This window comes from Thunnus maccoyii, chromosome 15 (genome assembly GCF_910596095.1).
Source record: "Thunnus maccoyii chromosome 15, fThuMac1.1, whole genome shotgun sequence".
Lineage (NCBI taxonomy): Eukaryota > Metazoa > Chordata > Actinopteri > Scombriformes > Scombridae > Thunnus > Thunnus maccoyii.
This window is the reverse complement of record NC_056547.1, coordinates 29,537,131-29,558,543: the sequence shown is the minus strand read 5'-3', so window position 1 is coordinate 29,558,543 and position 21,413 is coordinate 29,537,131. Positions and strand designations below refer to the sequence as shown.

At 38.4% G+C, this 21,413-nt stretch overlaps 1 protein-coding gene across 4 annotated transcripts; it reads right to left on the bottom strand.

The window, feature by feature from the left end:
* Window positions 1–10,232: 10,232 nt before the first annotated feature.
* si:dkey-81h8.1 (uncharacterized protein LOC100034657 homolog) lies at window positions 10,233–17,651 on the bottom strand. Of its 4 annotated transcripts, none has more exons than XM_042434595.1 (9): window positions 17,437–17,651; window positions 15,114–15,216; window positions 14,662–14,775; window positions 14,492–14,548; window positions 13,439–13,576; window positions 12,486–12,533; window positions 12,222–12,335; window positions 11,429–11,524; window positions 10,233–10,923 (listed from the first exon to the last, which is right to left on the bottom strand). In XM_042434595.1, exons 2-9 carry the CDS (start codon window positions 15,207–15,209, stop codon window positions 10,813–10,815), a joined length of 774 nt encoding a protein of 257 aa, XP_042290529.1. In that variant the 5' UTR covers window positions 15,210–15,216; window positions 17,437–17,651; the 3' UTR covers window positions 10,233–10,812. The 4 variants fall into 4 exon arrangements, with proteins under 4 accessions (XP_042290529.1, XP_042290525.1, XP_042290526.1 ...); XM_042434591.1 differs by lacking the exon at window positions 17,437–17,651 and adding an exon at window positions 15,376–15,533; XM_042434592.1 differs by lacking the exon at window positions 17,437–17,651 and adding an exon at window positions 15,376–15,533 and having other exon boundaries at window positions 10,233–10,920.
* Window positions 17,652–21,413: the final 3,762 nt, after the last annotated feature.

Below are 21,413 nucleotides of genomic sequence, written 5' to 3'. Positions count from 1 at the left end.
AACCCAAATAGTGAACTTAATATCAGAAAGATATTTGTGTAAAAACCAGCAATTTGGATTTGTTTTTCATGTATTATTTCAAGTGATTATTGCAGTGCATCAGAGACTAATTATCCTTATATTTTTAGAAACTTTTTATACAATTCTATGTCCGCACTATTATTGTTATTATTTTTTCTATTTTTAATTAGGGTTGTTTTTGACGCAATATATACAGTGTTCTCTAGTTGTTTTATCTGCATACTGTTGTAATGCTGTAATGCTGGACTGAACTGTTTAGCTGACTTGATACAAGAGCTTGGCATAGAGTGAATGAGGGCTCTGTGAATATAGCTTATGCTCATGTCTACACCGCACCTGACATTTTTATAGGTTTACATCTTCATTTATTTTTCTAAATAAATAACAATATACACTTTAAAAATAAAAGTTACATTTAGTTGTTTTCTTCGAGGAAATTAATGAAATGCTTATTAGACTTAAAGTATATCAAGAAAAAAAAAGTTTTCTTACACCCCTTGAAAACAGGAGGGCCTTGCGACCCCCTGTGAAGCTTAAGTGACCCCTATATTAGGGGTCAGGACCCCCAGGTTGGGAACCAGTGACTTAAACTACTTCTCATCCCCCCGACACATATACCCAACCCAGCCCAGGTTTCCAGTAAATGAGCAACAATGTGGAAGAACATTATGGTATCAGTGGTGTGCCACTCATACCTAGTGCTGAAATGTCCTTTTAATAAATTTGTTTAACTAGGATGTGCCCCAAGGGAACACTCCCATGTTTAATGTCCAAGGGGCTCTTTGGTCAAGTGTGTTGCTCACCCAGGTGAAGCTGCCCTTCCTTTATCCAAATAAGAGCAGCAACCCAATAAATCAAAAATACTCACGTCACCTGTCACCAGAACCCGATTGAACACATGGAAGATTTTGGACCCACGTGTTACACAGCGCTCTCCACCCCCACCATCAATACATCAAATGAGGGAATATCGTTTGGAAGAATGCTGTTCATCCCTCCAGCAGAGTTCAGAGACTGTAAAATCAATGCCAAGGGGCACTGAAGCTGTTCTGGCAGCATGTGGTGGCCCAACACCTTACTAAGACACTTTCTGTTGGTTTTTCCTTTAATTTGTCACCTGTCTGTATATATACTGCACATATATACATATATGTACATATATGTATTGTATATGTACATACACATACATACATAAAGGTGTTTTTTTTATAATAAATCACACTCCATGGACAAAGGTGCTCTGTAGAGTCAAGGGCCACTCCAACTGAGGAAGATCCAAGGCTTGTCTTGAGTATAATAAAAAGTCTTGATTATTACTTGGCTGACCAACATGTTTTGTCTGAAAGTCTGCATCAGGGTATGAAATAAAATACACTTACACTAAAATACACAGGCACTGAAGTAGAACATGACCTGACAGGTGTGGGGATAGAAGAAGGGTGGGGCTGCCGAAATCACGCAGGAGATCAGTGAGGTGGCACTGTGATCACCTACCCAGAAAAGACTACTTATCTATCCTAAATATGCTAAGACTATACAACAAATTCAATTTCAAAATTAATTCAGCATCAGAAACGAAGCACCAGAAGCACCTCCACACACACAAAAAGCTTTAATGGTTGAAGTTTCCCTCTGAAGTAATTTTTTGCCAACATAAAAATATCAACAGGGACATTCCAAGAGATAGACAACAAAGGAAGTGTTGCAGTAAATGAATCTATTGATCACATTTGTCTTATTAGTATGGACATCGGTAAAGCCTATTTGATATTTCTGCAATGGTTGTTTCTTCCACCTTGTTGTCTTTTGGGTCGACCTGTTAATGAAGTAGCCTTGCAATCTGAAGGAAAGTAACTTTACCTGATGAAAACTTTCACGTTGGTGTCAACCATACAATATCAAGACTCAAGGTGCCTTGGATTTTTCTCTGAGAAACTTTTCACAGCATTGTAAAAAACATGAATAACTTTGTAGTTGCTAAGTGTTTAAAGTTGTGTCTTTTGGGAGTAATGGCCTGTTTTAATTCTTTTGAATTTTGATGCTGATCTCTTTCTTGCTTACATTTGGATGCCATTCATCAGTCCACTTAATCACTCGACTGACTGCCTCATGGATTTGCTCTGTGGCACATGTGAGCCTCCTGTTCTTACTATAATCAGTCATCATAATGTATGACCTAAAGTGAACCTCATCGGTATTAATTACTTATCAGTAACATATCCGCTGTCAAAAAACTGTGTGGGTGCAGTGAAAAGTCGCATCGTGCTTTGAAGAATGTAAATATTTGATGGTGATGCATTTCACAGGGTTGTACAGGGATCTGTGACGATAGCATACAAACACATACCTTCTCCAATATGAACGTATTGTCTCATATTGTTTAAATGGTATTGTGGTACCATAGTACTGGGCAGGTAAAGGTGAAGCTAATAGGGCTACTGAATGGTGTGTATACAGTCATACGTGATTAACTCCACTCTTTCTTCTATTTGAGAAACAACATTTACTCACAGCTGTTAACTGGAAGATTAATGGCTTCTGCATTGTCAGCACAACAGTTGGCAGAATGGAACAAACACAATAGCACTTTAAATAGGCAACAGTACAATGCAGGGTGTAACCAAATACAATGCTAATGTAGCCACATGAATCTTTCAAAACTGCACGCACGCACACACACACACACACACACACACACACACACACACACACACACACACACACACACACACACACACTCCAAGACACGCTCACTACCTTTGAGTTTCATCTCTTGTTATTTCCATTATTATCTTTCTTTTAAGCATCCAGTATCTCCAGTATAATGTCGTTGTAGTATTGGAGCTCCCCTTTTTAACAACACTGAGTCCAATAGAAGGGCCTCTGTCTATCATGTGTGATCTGCAGGCAGGTGTCTATCTATGCACTGGATGTGGAATCTGTGGATGTGATCACACATTTGTTTGCCACATGGTCAGAATGGCAAATATTGCCACCTTGTTAGAATCATGTAAATGTACTTTTAATTCAGTCTGACTATTCATCCAACATTTCAGACCAGACTGTTTACTGTACACAACTACTGGTCTTAAAACCAGGACGTTTGATGTGGATATGAATACTCCCTGGAGGAAAATCCTAATGATTTTATTGACCCCTGACTTCAGCTTGAGTGCCAATATCAGGCAAATTTCCCACTTGTGTACACATTAAATATCACAATCTAATAAGCCCATTATTAAAAAAATTACTAAGCACATTCATGCTCCCCAGAGGATGAACCCTTTCCTTTTCCCTTCATGAAATTTTCTTCTACTCAGGACAAAATGTCAGTGGTAATCACAACCAAATAATCATTCAGGTAATCCATAGACTGTTTATGAACCAAACCATTTTGATGTTGGGATGGCTGTAGTTGAAGCAAGTTGGCTGTTCACAGCGTTGCTGCCCCTACATGTCCAAGTGTCCTTGAGCAAGACACCGAGCCGTGTATGTGAGGGAAAAAGTCACTATGGACAAAAACCTCTGCCAAATGTAATGTAATGATTCTAATGAACCCATGACCTTTGCTTTAACAACACCCTCACACCAAACTTTACATTTAGCTCCATATTGGTACGGCTAAAAAAACAGTTAAAGCTGCAGTGCAGGACTTTTACATATAAATGAACATCTGTTACATTCAAGCCTTTGCCAAATGAGTTCACACAATGCTGATTAAGCCTATCAACACCACATAAATATCTTTGTATTCACAGTATAGTTTTTAAATCTGGTGTCTGGTATGACATTCCTGCGCTGGTGTACCAGTAGGACAATGTAACCTGTCTCTGGTGTCAGATGTGAGTGTCCTCCTTGATGTTTCTCTGTTCATCCACTGACTCCTGGTTGATGACCTTTGAACTCTTTCCAGTGGATGCTGTGAGTGATTTTGCTCTGGTGGTCACAAACAGCTGTTGTCTGTTTCTGGTGTTCATCTGTGAAAAATAGCATTAATCTCCAGGATATCTTCCGGAGGAGATTACACTGTATGTGTTTATTTCACTTCAAAGGCACTAATTATTGCAACACACAACCAGGTGGCATAAAGAGTTGAAGTTCCATCTGCAGCTGTAAATCCTACAGTAATTACGATTTGGTCAAAAATGTAATCGCTGTCTCTGCATCTCACTTTACTTTTGTTCAACACACACTTTAGCTGTTTTTTTTTTCTAAATCCTAAATAACACTGAAACTCTGACAGCCTGATTACACTCTGTTAAGAAGTTATGTTTCATAGGAACCCTCATGTGTTTGTGTAAAGTAAATCTGTCTTGGAAACATGGGCCTGGCCAGTGATGTCAATGGAGGTAATCAGCATTGTATGAGAAATCTTATCTTTGTAAAATGAAGTGTTCTATTAAACGGTTATCATTATTCATTCAGTCTGATATTATACAGATAAAGGCCATAAAAGGGGAGTGCCTAGCTAAAGTCATGAATGGTAGCGCTAAGCACAACCATGCTCTCAGATGCAAACTACACACACACAACTCCTGCTGGTAAAACAGTTGGAATGTTACATGTTATTTGTACATCCATCATATGCATAACACAGCTATGAATATCATAGCTGGTGTGACCACAAATAAACAGATAATCAATCTGTGTATGTAATATTAGTATCGTTTATGATATATATACATGAAGAAAATCATTGTTGAAGTGAGAAACTTCCATTTGATTTTGTTTGTCCCTTAACTTACAAAAAACAACAAAAACAACATCATCATTTAATGTTTGGAATTAAGTGTGACTTTGTCAATACTTTTGTTTTATTGTATCGGTTAGAGTGATGGGAAAAGTATTCAAAACCCTTCACTCGAGTAAAAGAAGCAAGAGCATAATGGAGTTGAATACTTTCAATTATTTTATTACAGTGTTCAGAAGTGCCCTCAAATACTGAACAGTCATCACTGGTCTCTTTTAAAAGAGAAAAAAGACAAAATTAATGGAAATTAAAATTAAATGAAAAATCAGCTTAGTCAGTATAAAGAAAAAACGCAAAATCAGTACAAATAAAAAAGGCTCCAGGCACAGTGTTTACACTACAAATGCCCTACCTGATGATATGAAGAACTGAAGTTCTATCAATGCATTCAAGGCCAAATTAAAAAATCATCTAAAGACGAATCAGCTGTGTGACCACTGAGCCTAGTTCACATTATTAATTTTTAATAGACATTGTGGGTGTATGTGATGTGCTGTTGTGTATAGCTTTGTATTTTGTATGGTGTGTTCTTGTTCAGCTTTGTACTGTTTGTTGTTGTGCTGTTGTATGTTTTGATTATAATGGACATGATACTGCATACTGTCCTGTTCAATAAATCAAATCAAATGATACTTTTGTCATTTGACTTTCGCCATAAACAGAGTTTACATTCTCAAAACATCAACCGTGAACTGGGAGGAGATTGTGGGATTTGGGGGCAGAGTGTTTGTATGTTCTGTAAGCAGTCCATGGTGCTAATGTGACTGTAGAGTAGTTACCAGGGTGTTAGTAATTGCCAGTACTTAAATGTACTTAAATATACTTAGAGTAACTGTATACCTAAATGTAGTTCCTATACACAATAGATAATAAATACATGCTATTATTTCAACTTAAATCATCAACCAGACAGGGATTTTGAATTGGAGGCATTTCTAACAGCAGCAGTGTTTGTTGACAGACTATTGCTCTCTGCTGACACCTACTGCTCATAGCAGTGAGCTGGAGGCTTCAAATCAAATATTCTCTTCTAACAGGTTTATGCATTCCCAACATACTCCTGTCTGTTACTATGGTAACTGATGCCCATAAACTTATTGGCTGTAGAGTAGCTACAGTAGGTCAACATGATCTTATTTCCTGGTCCAGGTTCTGACTCTCAACAGTGGATTTCAACCACCGTTAGCATCTTCTGAGCAGACTGATCACTGAAATATATTTTTATTTATTTATTCAGTTCATTTCTCAGGGACAGTGCATATTAATAAACATTACTGTAAATTACTGTAAGTTCTTAAAGGTATAATATGTATCTTTTCTGCATTAAAATGTCTAAAAAGGACTAGACCTATGTGATATATTTTGTTGAGTTTTGTACTTACATTATCCCAAATGTTTCCATCAATGTTCAAACCCAGAGAAATCCCTAATTTTAATTGTGGTAATGGTCTGTTTCATTAGGTCACATGTCAATGGTGTCATATCCCCTCTCATAAATTTACTTTTTATACAGTTTTAAGCCACATTTTTACAATACACTTTTTTAGATCTTGGTCATTTTTAACTATATCTTTTAACTGGATGAAGCATTTTAGTAACCGGATGCTGAATCTTAAGTTATCAGAGAAACAAGCTGAGCAAACGTCAGCAGCAGCCCAGTTCACAGCCCCTCTGGATGTCCTGTCTCTGCCAAATAGCGTTGAAAAAACATAGATTTTTAGCGTGAAACTTCTTTATTCAGTATTTTTACCTGTTCTAATCACCAGGTCTGTTTGTTTTGGAGAGGAGGAGACCTCTGCAGAAAATTTGACTCCAGTTAAAACCTGCTCAACAATGAATACTGAAGGAATCCTAACCAGGAGAAGCTGACTGCAATGACAGCAATGGTGGTTGTTTAACAATGAGGACAATTCCCATGATCCCACGCTACTTCACAACATCATCAAAGTTCGTCTTTAGTTAATGTTTTGATTGAGAGACCTCTAGCAGTAGAAAAATACATATTGTCCATTTGACTGTCTAGAAAAAGACCTATAAGTGGTGAGTTCCCTGATGTGGACTGGCATAGCATTCCATTCATCCATACCAGCTGTATATAATATAATCTGGCCCTGCAGGTATGCTTTTAATGCTTCCCACAGAACACAGGTGTCTATCTCAAGCTCTCGGTTGACTTAAAGGAAAAAGTATATTTGTTCTGATACAAAGTTCTTGTCCGACAGAAATTGTGGATTAAATCACCAAGTGCACTGAGGTATAGCCCTATCTGGAAAACAGAGGGACATCACTACTGCGCTATGGTCTGAAGCTGCAATACCCTCATAATCACTAGATATGTGTATCGAGAGGAATCTGTTGTCTAACAGAAAGAAGTCTATTCACGAATATGACTGATGCACTGTGGAGAAAAAGAAAAATTGCTTAGTTTGAGGGTTTGTGAATCTCCAGGGGTCCGTTAGCCCATAAACCTGGAGGAAGTCATTAATAACGTGGGCTGATTTGGAGAGGAGGTCCAATTGAAGCCTTGGAGAGGTCCAGAGTGGGATTAAGGACACAGTTAAAGTCTCCTCCTAGTATGAGTTGGTGAGAATTCAAATCTAGAAGGTGAGTAAAAAAGCCCCTAAAGAAATTAGTATCATCCCAATTAGGGACATGAACACCACGGGCATGTTAAAAAGCACTCCTTTTATACATATATAGCTTTTTTTGTGTAATTAATTTGCACGTCAATAATATATTTTTTGGAACTATTGTTTTGGTCATTAGTATTTTCACACAGAACGCAAATATTAATAAAAATATTCCTACTAGCTCTGATTCTGCACCTTATGGTGAATTATTAAAAACTGCCTCTAATGTGGTTTATCCAGAGTAACAAGGATCCATGTTACTCTAGAAAAATGTCAATGTTACTTTTAATACTCAGCACAAACTAAAGTATATTCTTTCCGATTGTATTTGAGCAGAGACAGAAATCTCAAAACTGTCTTACTGAAGAGATACCACTGAAGGGATGAGAGAAAATGTGTTGTGATTTGGGTGAATGGAATTATTAAATGAAAATTTTTTAACTTGCCTTTATTGAACAGAATCGAATGTGACAAGGACTGGAGACAATATGTGACATCGTAGATATTAATGAATGGAAATGAAAGTAAATGGGTTTGTGATTTGGATTTGTATGCTAAAGAACATTTGCAATCAACTGAAATGTATGTAGCAAAAAGGAAAATAAAGTAAAGTAAGCAAACCAAAGACTGTTGTAATTAAAAATGTTGTGACTAACATAATACTTGCATGAGCAATCTAGATTTTGTTTCATTGTTTCAGCAGTATGCAGTTTGTCCCGTCCTGACAATGAGACATCATTATAGAAATACAAACGCAGCACTGTCACTTCAGAAATGACCAGGATAAGAAACAGTAAACGCAAAGTATTTACAGTGTGTATGTATTTGAGGTTATTAAGCTACATAAAGATGTATTCTAAAATGAAAAGCTTCAATAACATTCAACAGTACTGTACTGAAAGTGATTATCAGTGATTGGTGAGAGTGATGATAGATATCTATCGTTCAGTGTTTTTAATCTGTGCAGAGGTAACTTTATTTTCACTGTGATTAAATGTTCGTACAGTTATTTACAGTGGTGTCAATCATGCTATTCTGTGGTTTCCACAAAGAATCCTAACAATACTAACAAGCCAGTACAGGAAAACAGTGTCTGACACTTGCAGGCAGCCAGGGCTGAAGTCCCAAATCCTCCCATTTTATGAATAATGTAATAAGTGTTTTTGTCTAGTTTGCTTAAAACAATGAGCAACTTTAAGGACTATGGTTACAATATCATTGTCAGCCAGATTTCTCTCTCTCACATACCTCCATGATGGTGATCTCTTGTGGCTCAGCACATTTGATTAATGAAAGACACCTCAGTCATTACATATGACCGACATGAAGGAGAATAATACATTCAGTCTACTGTAGATGCTTCCTGTTTAAAAGACTTTACAAATAGGTTCAGCATTATCCTGCTGCTATGCTTCAGTGTTTGTGATATAATATTAATATAATGATTATGGCTGCTTCATCATTTTGTAGGCCTGTTATCTAAAGATATGTCTTATTTATCATTATCTTGAAACTGATATTTTGTGATCACATTTTACATTTATTATCTCTATATCACCAGATAACAGATACTGGACAAATCATTTTAGGGGTTTATCCAGGTGGTGGACCATGTCCTTCTCCCCAGCCACTCTCTTCAGAACTTCATAGGGGGTCTTGCAGTGGCAGATGGGATATGTAATCCCTCCAGTGTGTTTGGGGAGACGTGCAGGGGACATCTTAATCAGATGCACAAACGACCTCAACTGGCTCCTTTCAGTGTGAAGACAAACTTCTCACTCTGTCAGGCCAGATGCTTATATTCTCTGTCATTGCCAAAATCTCACAACCATAGGTTGGAATAGAAATCAGCTGGTAAGTTAAGGAGAATCCCTGTTCACTGTGACAAGACCCAAAGATCCTTGGAGTCCTATATCTAGAGCAGCAATTCATCCATTGTTCACATTTTACTATTTAAACCAATTCTGCCAAGATAATGATGATAATGATAGATTTTTAGCATTGATTTATCATTATCATAATGTGGGATAACAGCCTTTAATAGTTCATGATCCCTCCAAATGAATGAATTATGATAGCTAGAAGCTTAGCTGAAGACAATATAACGTGATGTAATAGTTCCTTTAAGTAAATGAGATATCAAACTGTTATCTCTAGATTTTACTGCTTAAAATAACCACATAAAGATATCAAGGTGTGATCACAAGAAAAGAGTTTGTTATCTGGGAATCACAATTTAATGGGCCCTCCACCAATACATAATGGTACTAGACTGTGTAAATAGTTTTGTGATGGCTGTGGCTTTGGAGGAGCTTTGACAAGTCTGAAAATATAACTGCTATTATATAACTGTGGATGTCACAATAACTCTGATGAAATCATAATGATATACTGTAGGCTTGGAGACATGAAATTTACAAGAGAAAGCCTCATTTCAAGCACGGTGACTGGAGACCGGATTTGGCAGGGAAGGTCTAGCAAAAAAAAAGTTGTCAAGTTGCATAATGGGAAATGTAGGATCCAGTGTTTTTGAAGCTTGATTCATTTTAGGGACTAAAGTCAAGTCATATCTTGGCCTCGGCTATGATTTTAAACATTCTTTTTAAGTCTGCCTCTTTTGATTCTCCCGCTTTTATGGATATGTCTTTTTTTTTCGATCTCAAGATAACAAGTCTAAAATATTAGCAACAACAATGGATGGATAATAGACAACAGATGAGCTGCTGTAGTACTCTTTCATCAATTCATTTTGAATGGGCATTAAGACAAGTTTAGAATAGCTTACAATCAATAAAAACTTTGTTTTATAACCAAATAACAAACACAACATCTTATTTCAAGCATGTCATATTTTTAGGCAAGAAAGGTTAATGTTATCAGTAATCTACCTTCATTCTAATGAACACAACATGTACACACACTGTTAGTGAAGTGAGTATATCAGACTGTGCATACTGTAATAGTAACCAAGCTGTCTCAGCTTTGGGTAAAAGCTTATTTCTCTGACTATACTGATTTTAGTGGTAGTCAACATTACTAATAACACAGATCCATATCATAACCACAACATACTGTAGTGCAGGTCCAGCAGTGCTAGCACTGATGCTGTGTTCATGTCATGCCAGAAGTGAAAAAGCAGGATGACAAATTTTTGTTTCAACAAATGTTTACATGTTGAAGTTGTTGAGACATTCACATTAACTTTTCCATATTATTACTATTTTTCTCACCTTGGACTGCTGCCATCAGCAGATTTGTCACCCGAGTTGATACATAATTCATCAAGCTAAATGGGAGATAACTGAGTCCATATTGCAATCACCACCAGGAGTTTTTTTTCCCTGTTGACATCCATATTTACACTCTGATTGACATGACATGGCACCACAGACTGAGCAGTGCGTGTTGAGTTCAGGGTTCTGTGGTCACAGCTTCTATGGGCTCCACCTGGGGTTCAGTGGGTGGGGTGGAGATGTCCTCCATCTGCTCTGAATCTGGTTCAGTCACAACTACAGCCACCTGCTGACACACAGAGAGCAATGTAGTGTGAACAGGTTTACTCAAAATGTTGAGGACATATCAACGTATTGAACTGTTATTTAAGAGTGTGTTCACACTTGAGAGGAACCCTGCTGTGTTCGCCCTGTCAGAACACTAAAGCATTAGCTACTATCTATGTCTGTATTTGTTTATCTCACAAGAATATCTGTATTCAGATTCACAGTGAACCTGAGCAAGCCTTAAGTTACATTCTTATTACTACCATTTATGCAGGAGGTAATTATGCTGCACACAGAATATACAAAATAATATAATGTTTGAAAGCTGCTTCATTAATAGGGTTTTAAAGTGGGGAATTTGATGTTTATTGCTCCTGTCTTAGTTTTGATGTTTGTATTAATTGAAATGTACAGTACAAAATGAAAATAAATCTTGTGCCCCTCTTGGCCTGTCCTAAAGGCACCCAGGATATAGTGGAACCCACTTTGAGAAGCACTGCCAAAAACAAAGAACTTGTTTGTGGTACCTGAGATACAGTCGGCTCAGCTGCAGCCGGAGAAGCCTGAACAGCTGGAGCAGGCGGGGGGCGAGACTGTGGATAGACGGGTCGCTGGCTGGAAGCCTGCAGGAGACACACACACACACACACACACACACACACACACACACACACACACACACACAAATCTTTATTTCATAACTGTGTAGATTCAGTGAGAACCAGCAACCTTCCAAACACATGTCCACATTTTAATATATCTAGATTTGTTACAGATTACAACAGATGTGGCACTATGCCACCTACCCAACTGACCTACTACTAACTAATTACTGCATTTTGATGATTTATCACCTTGTATAAGTGATGAAGATGATCTGCATGGAATTCAAACTCTCTTTCACTGCAAAGCAACGTGACATCATTTGGCAAGGTGCTGCCTTGTCCAATCATATACATGCAAGCCCACATTCCTGGTGTTATAATGTGAAAGCCATTTTCAGCTGTTTACCCTGAGATTATTGTGATAAAGGCTTGCATAGTTGTCGTCAAGATAACTTTTCAGAGTTGTAAAATCCTGATTATTATAAACTGTTGTGAAGTGTTTTGGTGTCTGATAAGCCTTCAGATTCACAGATCTGTTACAGATCATATTTCACTGTCTGACTGGTAAATGAAGCAACATGCTCCCCACCAATGCAGCTACCTGCGTTGTCTTAACAGGGCTTTTTTAAGTCTGAATGCCCACTTTATCTTTGAGTCTCTCTGCACCCTACAGTTCAAATATTACTTGATGTAACTTTAAGGTATCCAGGCTCACCGGAGTTGCACCAGCAGCTAGGACACTGAGGCCAAACAGCATGGCAGTGATACAGATCAACAGCTCCAGCACCAGGAAGATCACCAGCGTCCCCAGGATTCCATCAATCAACAGCTAGTCAGAGAAATCAAACAGCACGCATGTTCAGAAAATAGGAATCATGTACTGTAACTTAGCTATTGTAAACTAAAAAACAAGGGGATGATTTCATGAAAAAATAGAAACTTCAATGTCAACTCAGGACAAGTTGTAACAGTCACTTACTTTACACTTTTGCTCGATCAGCCCGGTGCATTTCCTGAAACAATGTTGCTGCAGTGGACAGTAAAAACAAAGAAACATGGAGTCTGCTTTTTCACAACATGTAGTGCCAACTATGAATTCATGTGATTCTACTAAATCAAATATGCAATCATACATCAGTGATGGCTCTATATATATGCTATGCAGCCTGGTGTATGAAAATATCTACATGCATGTTTGACTTGATTACATGGAAAGGTTGAGAATATTAAAATGGGTTTCTTCTGTTCCCCTCTGTAGATCTATGGACCTTGTGCGTTTCAGCAGCAAAGGATTTTTAAACATTTTTAAACAATTTGCTCTGTGAGGGAATCACCACAAGACCATAATTGTGTACAGTCTACTTTATGCATGATTTGATTTATTGTCAAAAATGATACTCCACAACGGTTCTGGGTTTATTTTGGATCAAAATGAAGCTCTTATAGTTTTTCTTTTTTTTTTTTTTTGATTCTTGGTTTTATCATATGACAGCATATCAGGAAAAGTTTAGCTTTATTCAGAAAAACTATGACAAGGTAACATGTGCAAAAATATTTCTGTCCGGCAAACATTGTTTCAGTCTTGCACCAGGCAAGACTCAAATCTTCTATATATATATATACATATATATATAAATGCATATAGAGTAAATTCCAAAAAAACTGACCTTTAGACGTTTGGCTCAAAATAGAATTTTGTGTAGACAAATCCATTTCACCCACTACAATATTCATGTTCATCTTGAATATATAACTCAGTGATGTACTGTAAACATGGGTGCTAATCAGACTGTAACATGACCTGCTACAGAGCCACACTGACTTTTTATAGCAGTAGCAGCTACTGATATGGCTGTTCTCTCTTACTACACATAAACCTGATGAATGTCATGTAGTGCTCTGGCCATGCTGTGTATGTTTTAAAGACAATACCACGGCATGTAGCTCCAGTCTGCGGCAGTGTTCACAGTGGTAAGAATCCTGCCGGTAGGGGAGATGTTTGGACATCAGACCCAGGGCAGCAGTGGCAAATGCAGCACTGATGAGATGCAGCACCAGGACACATTTCACCTGCAAATGATAACAGTAGTGCACATGTACAGTTAGGTATGTGACCTATTTAATCAATTCCATCTCTATGTAACAAATGTGAACTTTGTTAGTGATTATTATATTTCTGTCATGAACGCTGCAGCAGATGTGTCCTATTTTTTCAGCAGCATATATGCAGTATACAGATGTACCTGTGATGAGTGTGATGACACCTGAGCATGCTTGCTGAAGAAAACTGTGAGATTTAGTGGAAAAGCTCTGAAAAGCTAGTAAGTGGACCTTTGGGTTTAGATTATTTTGTTTTCTGTTCCCAAATGAAAAGAATGAACTTCCCTAATCAGAGCTTTACATTTTTCCCAGACCCCTGGTTGTGTGGATGGACCACCACCTCCTTCACATTGACTCTGAACACTGAGCTCAGCGCTATTTTTATTCACTTTAATATTTCATAGAATATTTTTTTAGCTTTTAATGATTTTATTATGTCCTCTGCCCTGCTGGGAGAGCTTGAAGCCCAAGCATGCCGGTGATGACTGCCATTCTTGTAATTGTTACGCATTTGACAAATAAAGACCTTGATTCTTTAACCTTTTTTTGTAATTTCATGGGTTTCATGGGTGGAATATTCAAACAATCAGTGTGCACAACACATGCACATCTTTCTTGTCCAGGTGTGTAGGTACTCTCTGTTCCCAAGGACTCCCAACACTCTTAACTAAACTCTTTCTAAATATAATAAAGAAAAATATTTAAAAGGGAGCAGTTTAGTGATGCAAGTCCTTCAAATTACTACTAAATTAACCCAGTTGATTGTCTATGTGCAACAGTGTCGTTGATTAATTATCATCAACTGTATAATTAAAGAGCACTTGAGATAGTCAGGACTGTAACACAGAGCTCTGGTTTGATTAAGACTGTTGGAGACAGACTCACCCAAAACAAAGTAGGTTTCCTCCCACTGTGGACCAACACTGATCCAGACAAGGTCACCTGGTGGGTTACAATTATACTTACTTAAACACAGCATTTGGTGGAAATATAAGGAAACTTCTGATTGATCTCATTGTTAAATGAAACTTTCCATTCAGTGGCATATAACTGACCTGTATGACAACAATCAGGAAGAGGGCCACATCTCCAGTGAAGTGGACCTCATGGATCTGGAGCACAGAGGCACTCAGACAAAGAATCAAAGCTCCAATAACAATCTGGATCGCCTGACAGAGGGGAGGTAAAGAGCAATTAGAAGGGGCGATCAGCATGTTGAGTCTTACTAATGCACTCAAAATAAAACAGATAGTCAGAAACTCAGAGCCCCTAATTGGGAAAATGCAGTGGAACAGCCCTTTAAATCAGAATCTCAAGTAGAAAATCAGGGCAAGATTTCCTTTCAGCTGTCTGCTAGTATTACAACACATCATCCTGACCTCTGGAATACATGGGAGATTATAATTAAAGTATGTATGTCCTGTTACTTGTATTTCATGTTACTTTGTATGGGATGCAGCCAGTCATTGATTGACAGGGTATATTGTGTGTGAATGCTTCTGCTCACCCCCAGAGTCTTGGGCTCCATCTTGAGGTGGGACTGCAGTTGGTTTGGGGAGAGATTCCCCACTGCAGTCATCGGGTCCTTGTCATTTTGAGCCATCTTGCAGCTTTAACAGAACAGTATGTAGAAAAGGAGTCAGTCAAAGAGAAAGAGTAGCCAGAGAAGAGCCAGGATGGTTATTAGGTTTGGGAAGAAATTAAGATAAATATACTGTAACATATGGACAAGAACACATATGTATGTGCATGTGGGTGATACCGTTTACCTCACAATGATGATCTGGTGATGAGAGACTAGAGTAAAGTTAATTTTGTGTATCTGAGGCATAGATAAACATGTCAGAGAGGATGGCGCTGTGGTCAGCTCCACCCTCTCGTCCAAATACAGTCACTTCTGGCTCCAAAAATCAAACATGGCAAAGGCCAAATCCAAGATGGCGATGGTCAAATCGCTACACTCGAGGCTTCAAAACAGCAATTCATGAACCAATGGGTGATGTCACAGTAACAACATCCATATTTTTTTAAAGTCTATGTGTACATGTTCATGCGGTTAGATAACCAAAAACTGCTCTACAGCGCCACTAGTGGTCAGAAATCCACAGGGTAACTTAAAGCTGGAGTGCAGGACTTTTGTCTCCCCATTCTGGCAGTGAGAGTCATTACAAAAACACTGTTGACATGTGCTTACATCATAGGCTACATCATAGGCTACATCGTAGCCTACACCATTGCTACTGCTGCAGTTGTAAAATGGTTTATAAATTGTTTTGAGTGTCACACAACCCCTGCAAAAAGACTTGTTTCACTATCAGAATTTGATCCATTCAGTCCGATGATATTTAGAAAGTCCAGAAGAGCTGCACGATTAAATTATTTTATCCCCATTCAAGTTAGCAGAGTGCTAACCTGAAGTTAGCTGCTCGGCTGGTGGAAGTCTGTCACACCAGACACCATATTAAAAACTCTGTTATACTGTGTCTGGTGGTGATAGGCTTAATTAGAATTGTGTAAACTAGTTTGGCATGGGCTTGAATATAAGAAACATTCATTTATATGTAAAAGTTCCACACTGCACGTTTAAAAAGTATTAGTTTTGTAGCCTTGTCAGTTAAGTATTATAATTGATCTGGCCTTGAAATGGTTATACAACAAGCCTGTCAAACAGAAACAACAGAAATTGATTTCCATCATGTTTTCTACGTTATTATTCTCTGTTTGAGGTCTGACTGCGCCCTCTTCTTCTGCAGTGCTATAATGGCTACAGATTGGAGAATTGGTGCACGTGCTGCTGGTTTCGATGAATCAACTCCTAATATTCACGTAACAGTAGTAGATGGAAACGCGCATAAAGTCGCATTTTGTTTTACCGATTTTCTGAAAATTCGGTTAAAATTTGCGATACATTTGGATGGAAACGCAGCTACTGTAATAAACTCACTGGCTGCTCCGGGCCACCAGGGGGCAACTTTAAGGCAAATTACAAAAGTGAAGTCTTTGATCATGGTGTGCTAATTTAATATTGATTAAAGTCTTTTGTACTTTTCGCTCAACAAGAAAGTGAAAGGTGATAATATGCTACAGTCTCTCACATCCTACTCCTGTAATTAGTCTGAGTCTATTCAAAATTAAAACATTTTGAATAGTAGTTCAATAGTACATTTTTATCAAACTGTAAAGCGTCAGCACTGATCTTAGAGTAAATATGCTGAACTAACGGGATGTGTTTTATGTATCTGTGTCCAGGCCAAAGCCTGCTGGCTGACTTTCAGCTCTGACCTGCAGCCTTGAGTCAGCAAAACCAAGGACTTCTGCTATTACATACAAGACTGCATAAATACAGTGTTGGAAAAAGAAAACCCAGGCTTCCATCATCATTGTTGACTCACATTGTATAAATATTAAAGTGCGCACTTGGAGAATATTCCAGATCTGCAGTCGACCTTTATAGACTGCAGCAGCCAAAAGCACAATGTTATAAGCATCCATTTCTAATAAGTGTACATAGAAAGATATCAGATCAGGATGATCTCAGAGCTTCATGGTGAGTTGCAGAGGAGTCTGGTGGATCTCAGTGGGATTTGGCAGAGCGCCAGGTAGACTGAGTCAGGCCATGCCGTGCGACTCCTGGTTATTTATTTCTACATTTCCCCTCTAATGTCGTCGCTTTCCTTATAATTATGTCCATGCAAACAATTTAGATGCTAAAAGAACCCTAGCGTTTCGCCTCCTCAGCGATGTTTTCAATGACAGTCCGTCCTCTCGCAGGTTACCTGTCCTGGTTCTCCTGCGGGACAAAATGCGGGAAGCAGAACAGATGATCTTACCTCAGCTGTGTCACAGCGGCTCAGCGTCTCTTTCCTGTTTGTTTCTGTGAATATCTCCGGCTGATGTGCTGTCTGTCAGTGTGGTGTGGCTGCTCTGCAGGCTGCAGCAGGGTGTGTGTTCAGGAGCTGGATTTCACTGCAGCACACTGATGCGGCTGCGACTTTTTTAGACTTGCTGTCTGATGCAGTACATGCACGACTGCGGACTAGGGAGCCTACAGCAGGCTGAGCTGCGATTATGTAAGCCTGTGCATTTATATATATATATATATAAAGTAATACAGCTCATCCTAAATCATTTATAAATTATGCTTTATTTTAAGTTTAGCATCTCAGCTGACTGTGAGGACAGACAGGGCCGACAAGAGGATTTTTGGGACCATACAGACCCCACCCCTGATCCATGTTTTATTCATTCCAGCTCTGATGAAACCAGTCTCTATGTTAAACCATAATCATGCTCTGTTACATGCTTTTAATATAATCATGTCCTCTACAGTGCAGACAGACAGTATTTGGAAAGTTATGATGTATCTGTTTAACTACTTGTGTATTTCTCCAATTACTTTGGTCACTTTCTCTAAAAACTTTGGTCACTGTGTTAAAAGGGCTATATCTCCCACATAGCTCTTTCTATATTGATGTAAACCTACTCACATTAAAGCTGAGACTTAGTACTTTAATGTAGTGTCCATTGTTTAACTGTCTGGACTGTATGTCTTCAGTGATCAACTACAATTAAAATCCCCAAAGTAAGAAGGATCAATTAAAGTGGTAAAACAATAACTGCTAGCACATTTTGGATGATGTTCCTTAAATAAACTAATTATGACAAAAATGTAATTGAGTTCACATTTGTAATTGGCCTTTTGGGAGCCCTGAGTAGCCACTCACTTCTATATTCTTCTAACAGGTGAGGACAACATGCAAACTCTACACACAAAAGATCCAACACATAGTCTGATGGTCTGCATGTACCACAGTAATCAAGCTGACAAGTCCCACTGTTACACTTTTTAATGAAGCTGTCCATATTTTCACATACTTACTGCCTAAATTATAAATCAAATGAAAGAATGGCCATCATGTTACCTGGTAACGGGTCTTCAAACACATGCTCAGTAAATTAACGATGTTCTCTCAGGATGGATGTAAATATCCTCAAACACCCATAATGCATCAGTACACTGGAACTCTGGCTTGGGGGGCAGCAGATGTTAAATACTTCTATTCTATCTGTAAATGCAGGATTTAAACCGTGTACCTTTTCATTGCTGTGCTCCTGCCTCCTCTCTGTACACAAGTGCCTGTATTTGTGGGCCTGTAAAAACTGTAAAATACAAAATATAATATTAATAAGAAACTGAGCTTGCTGTGCAGATGCTGTAGTGCCCTTCTGAGTCTTCATGAGTTATACCTGAAGGCAGAAAGAACATCGTTGTTGTTTGTATTATTATGTACACCCCTGATGCTTATTAAAGGCAATGAAACCAAAGATTTAAAGTCAGGATTCAATATGTAACAGATTTTGGCCACAAGTTGGAGCCAAAAGACAACCAAGATGTCTGTGGCTATACTAGTGTTTGTACAGCATGGTAAGCACTGCCTCCTGTAGCAGTCTGTAGCTAGAATGTTGAGTCCAGTAGATTCCCCACTCGTTACACTGAAAGAGACCTCACAGATACAAACACTGGAAGCCTAAAATACTGTATTTGAGGTATCAGAAGGTACTGATTGGGATCTTTTGCAGCCTCAGCATCAGTTATCCACGGTGATGTACCTCATTTTTGATTTTATGGAAAGACTTACAGTGTAAGATGTTAAATGGCAAATGCACCTCTCACTTGGTCACACAGTACGGAGCTGTCACTTCTTACTCACATTCTCACAGAATATTGTTAACATTTCATCTGTTGAGCACTTGTATTTCACTAAGCCCTATGGGGAAGTGTGTCCTCTGCATTTGACCCATCTGTTTGGGGCAAAAAATCTCTCATTAATATTAGGCCTCTTGTTTAAACTAAAAGCATCTCACTGAACTCTCTCTGCAGACCCAGCGGCCAGCAGCTTTTTGTTTTGTTGTGACAGCTGTGTCAGTGTCATGCTGTGGAACAAGGAGATGTGTTCTTTTTTTCCGCTGTTGACAACTTTCAGCAGGCTGGAGCTGGTGGGATTCTGCAGATGTAATATCACATTCCACCACACGTCACATTCCAATAAATTTTCATTAAGTTCAACGGTAGATATGAGTCACTCTAGGCTTTGTGTTGTGACATTCTTCACCCCAGAAGATACTTGGTTTTTGAATTGGTAATTGACTCCATTTCTCTCTGAGTAGACAGATGTGCCTGGGTAGAAACCTTCATATGAGCATCCCTTCCCCTAGTTACAGTAATAAATAAAATGATTGTAGCACTGCCTCATGCACACACCTGACACTTAATGTTCTCCAGTATGTTGTAATTGTTGAAGCAATACAGGAATATTCCAATAAAAAAATATTAGTCCTGCACCTCTGCAAATACGTGATAGTAAGAATTACAAAGCTGAACAACTTGATGAATAGGAAGCTAATAGTGAGCCATAAATCTGAATAAAATCTATGACATATTTTTAAAGGTCTGACAGTCCAACATTTTGGGAAATCCTCATTTGCTGTCTCAACCGATTAAAAGATTAATCAATCTCAGTTTTCTCTCTCCGAACTGTGAAAAAGACAGATTTGTTGTTGTTGGAAGTTGTGTTTTAATGACTGACTGAGTTAGGCTGTGCATATAGAGTGTATGGATAAGTGGGAAACATGCAACACTGAACAACATACGTATTGCTACAGTGGGATAAATGTATCAAAAATGTTCAACTGCACAAACAGATTCACATTAAGTTCATACTTTATAGGCTGCCTGTTGGTTTGGGTGAGCAGGGGTCATATGAATCATCAATGCACACCCTCTACACACCAAACATTACCTCACTGGCAAACCAGAATTTCCCAAAAATGTTGGACTGTTCCCTTAATTTGAGCAACAACAACAAGCTTTTATAAGTTGCAGTTGTTGAAAATCCCCCTCCACTCAAAAATATGTTTTTCTTCAACAGTAGAAACAAGAAGAAAAAGATATTTCTGAGTGAAGGGGAACTTTAGAGAAAACCACTTGTTTTCTATTCTGTCAGATGATTCCAACTTTTCAGTCAAAAGCTGTTTGTTTCAGCATGAATTATCTGACATGTGAAGGACTTGATTCAAAGATCAATAAAACCATTACTCCAAATACAAATGTATAGAACGGTTTGCCTGAGAATAGAATGAAATAACACTTGGAATTTATTTGTTTGTTGATATGATCGATCACTTTTATTAGTTCTAGATTTTCAAAACAACAAAATGGAGCTGTTCTTCTGAATGACCACTGGGGTGCGTGGTCATCATATTGTACCATTCATCCCAATGGCATAGTGGTCAAATACAGTCTCCGAAACACATGAAAATGTTGTCAGTGACCCTGATACGATACAAACAAGTGATGATTGTGCTGAAGGTAAGAAAAAGGCAAGCAGCAAGAGTCAGCATGATGACAAACACTAACCAGGGCTTCTATTTGTGAAGCATCTTAAAAATATGTCCGAATCAGCGAGAATTCTGACAGTAATGTACATTTGGTCCTGATTTTCCACAGAGAAGTCAAACCAAGGAAAGTCCAGTGTTAACCTTCCAGAATCTGTCCAGACTTCCCGCCAGGTGTTGGATGACACAACCTCATGTTCAGATGGAATGTAACATTTCATTTTTTAACACATCTGACCCAATTTCATTCAGGATTTACTTGCACTGCAAGTGTCCCAACTTTTGCAATTTACACACATGCGCAACAGGAAGTACACATGAGTTGTTCAAAGTGTCTGTAGATAAGAGTTATAAACCAAGATGTGATGGATCATAATGCACCCAAAAGCTCTAATACCACACACATCCGAAA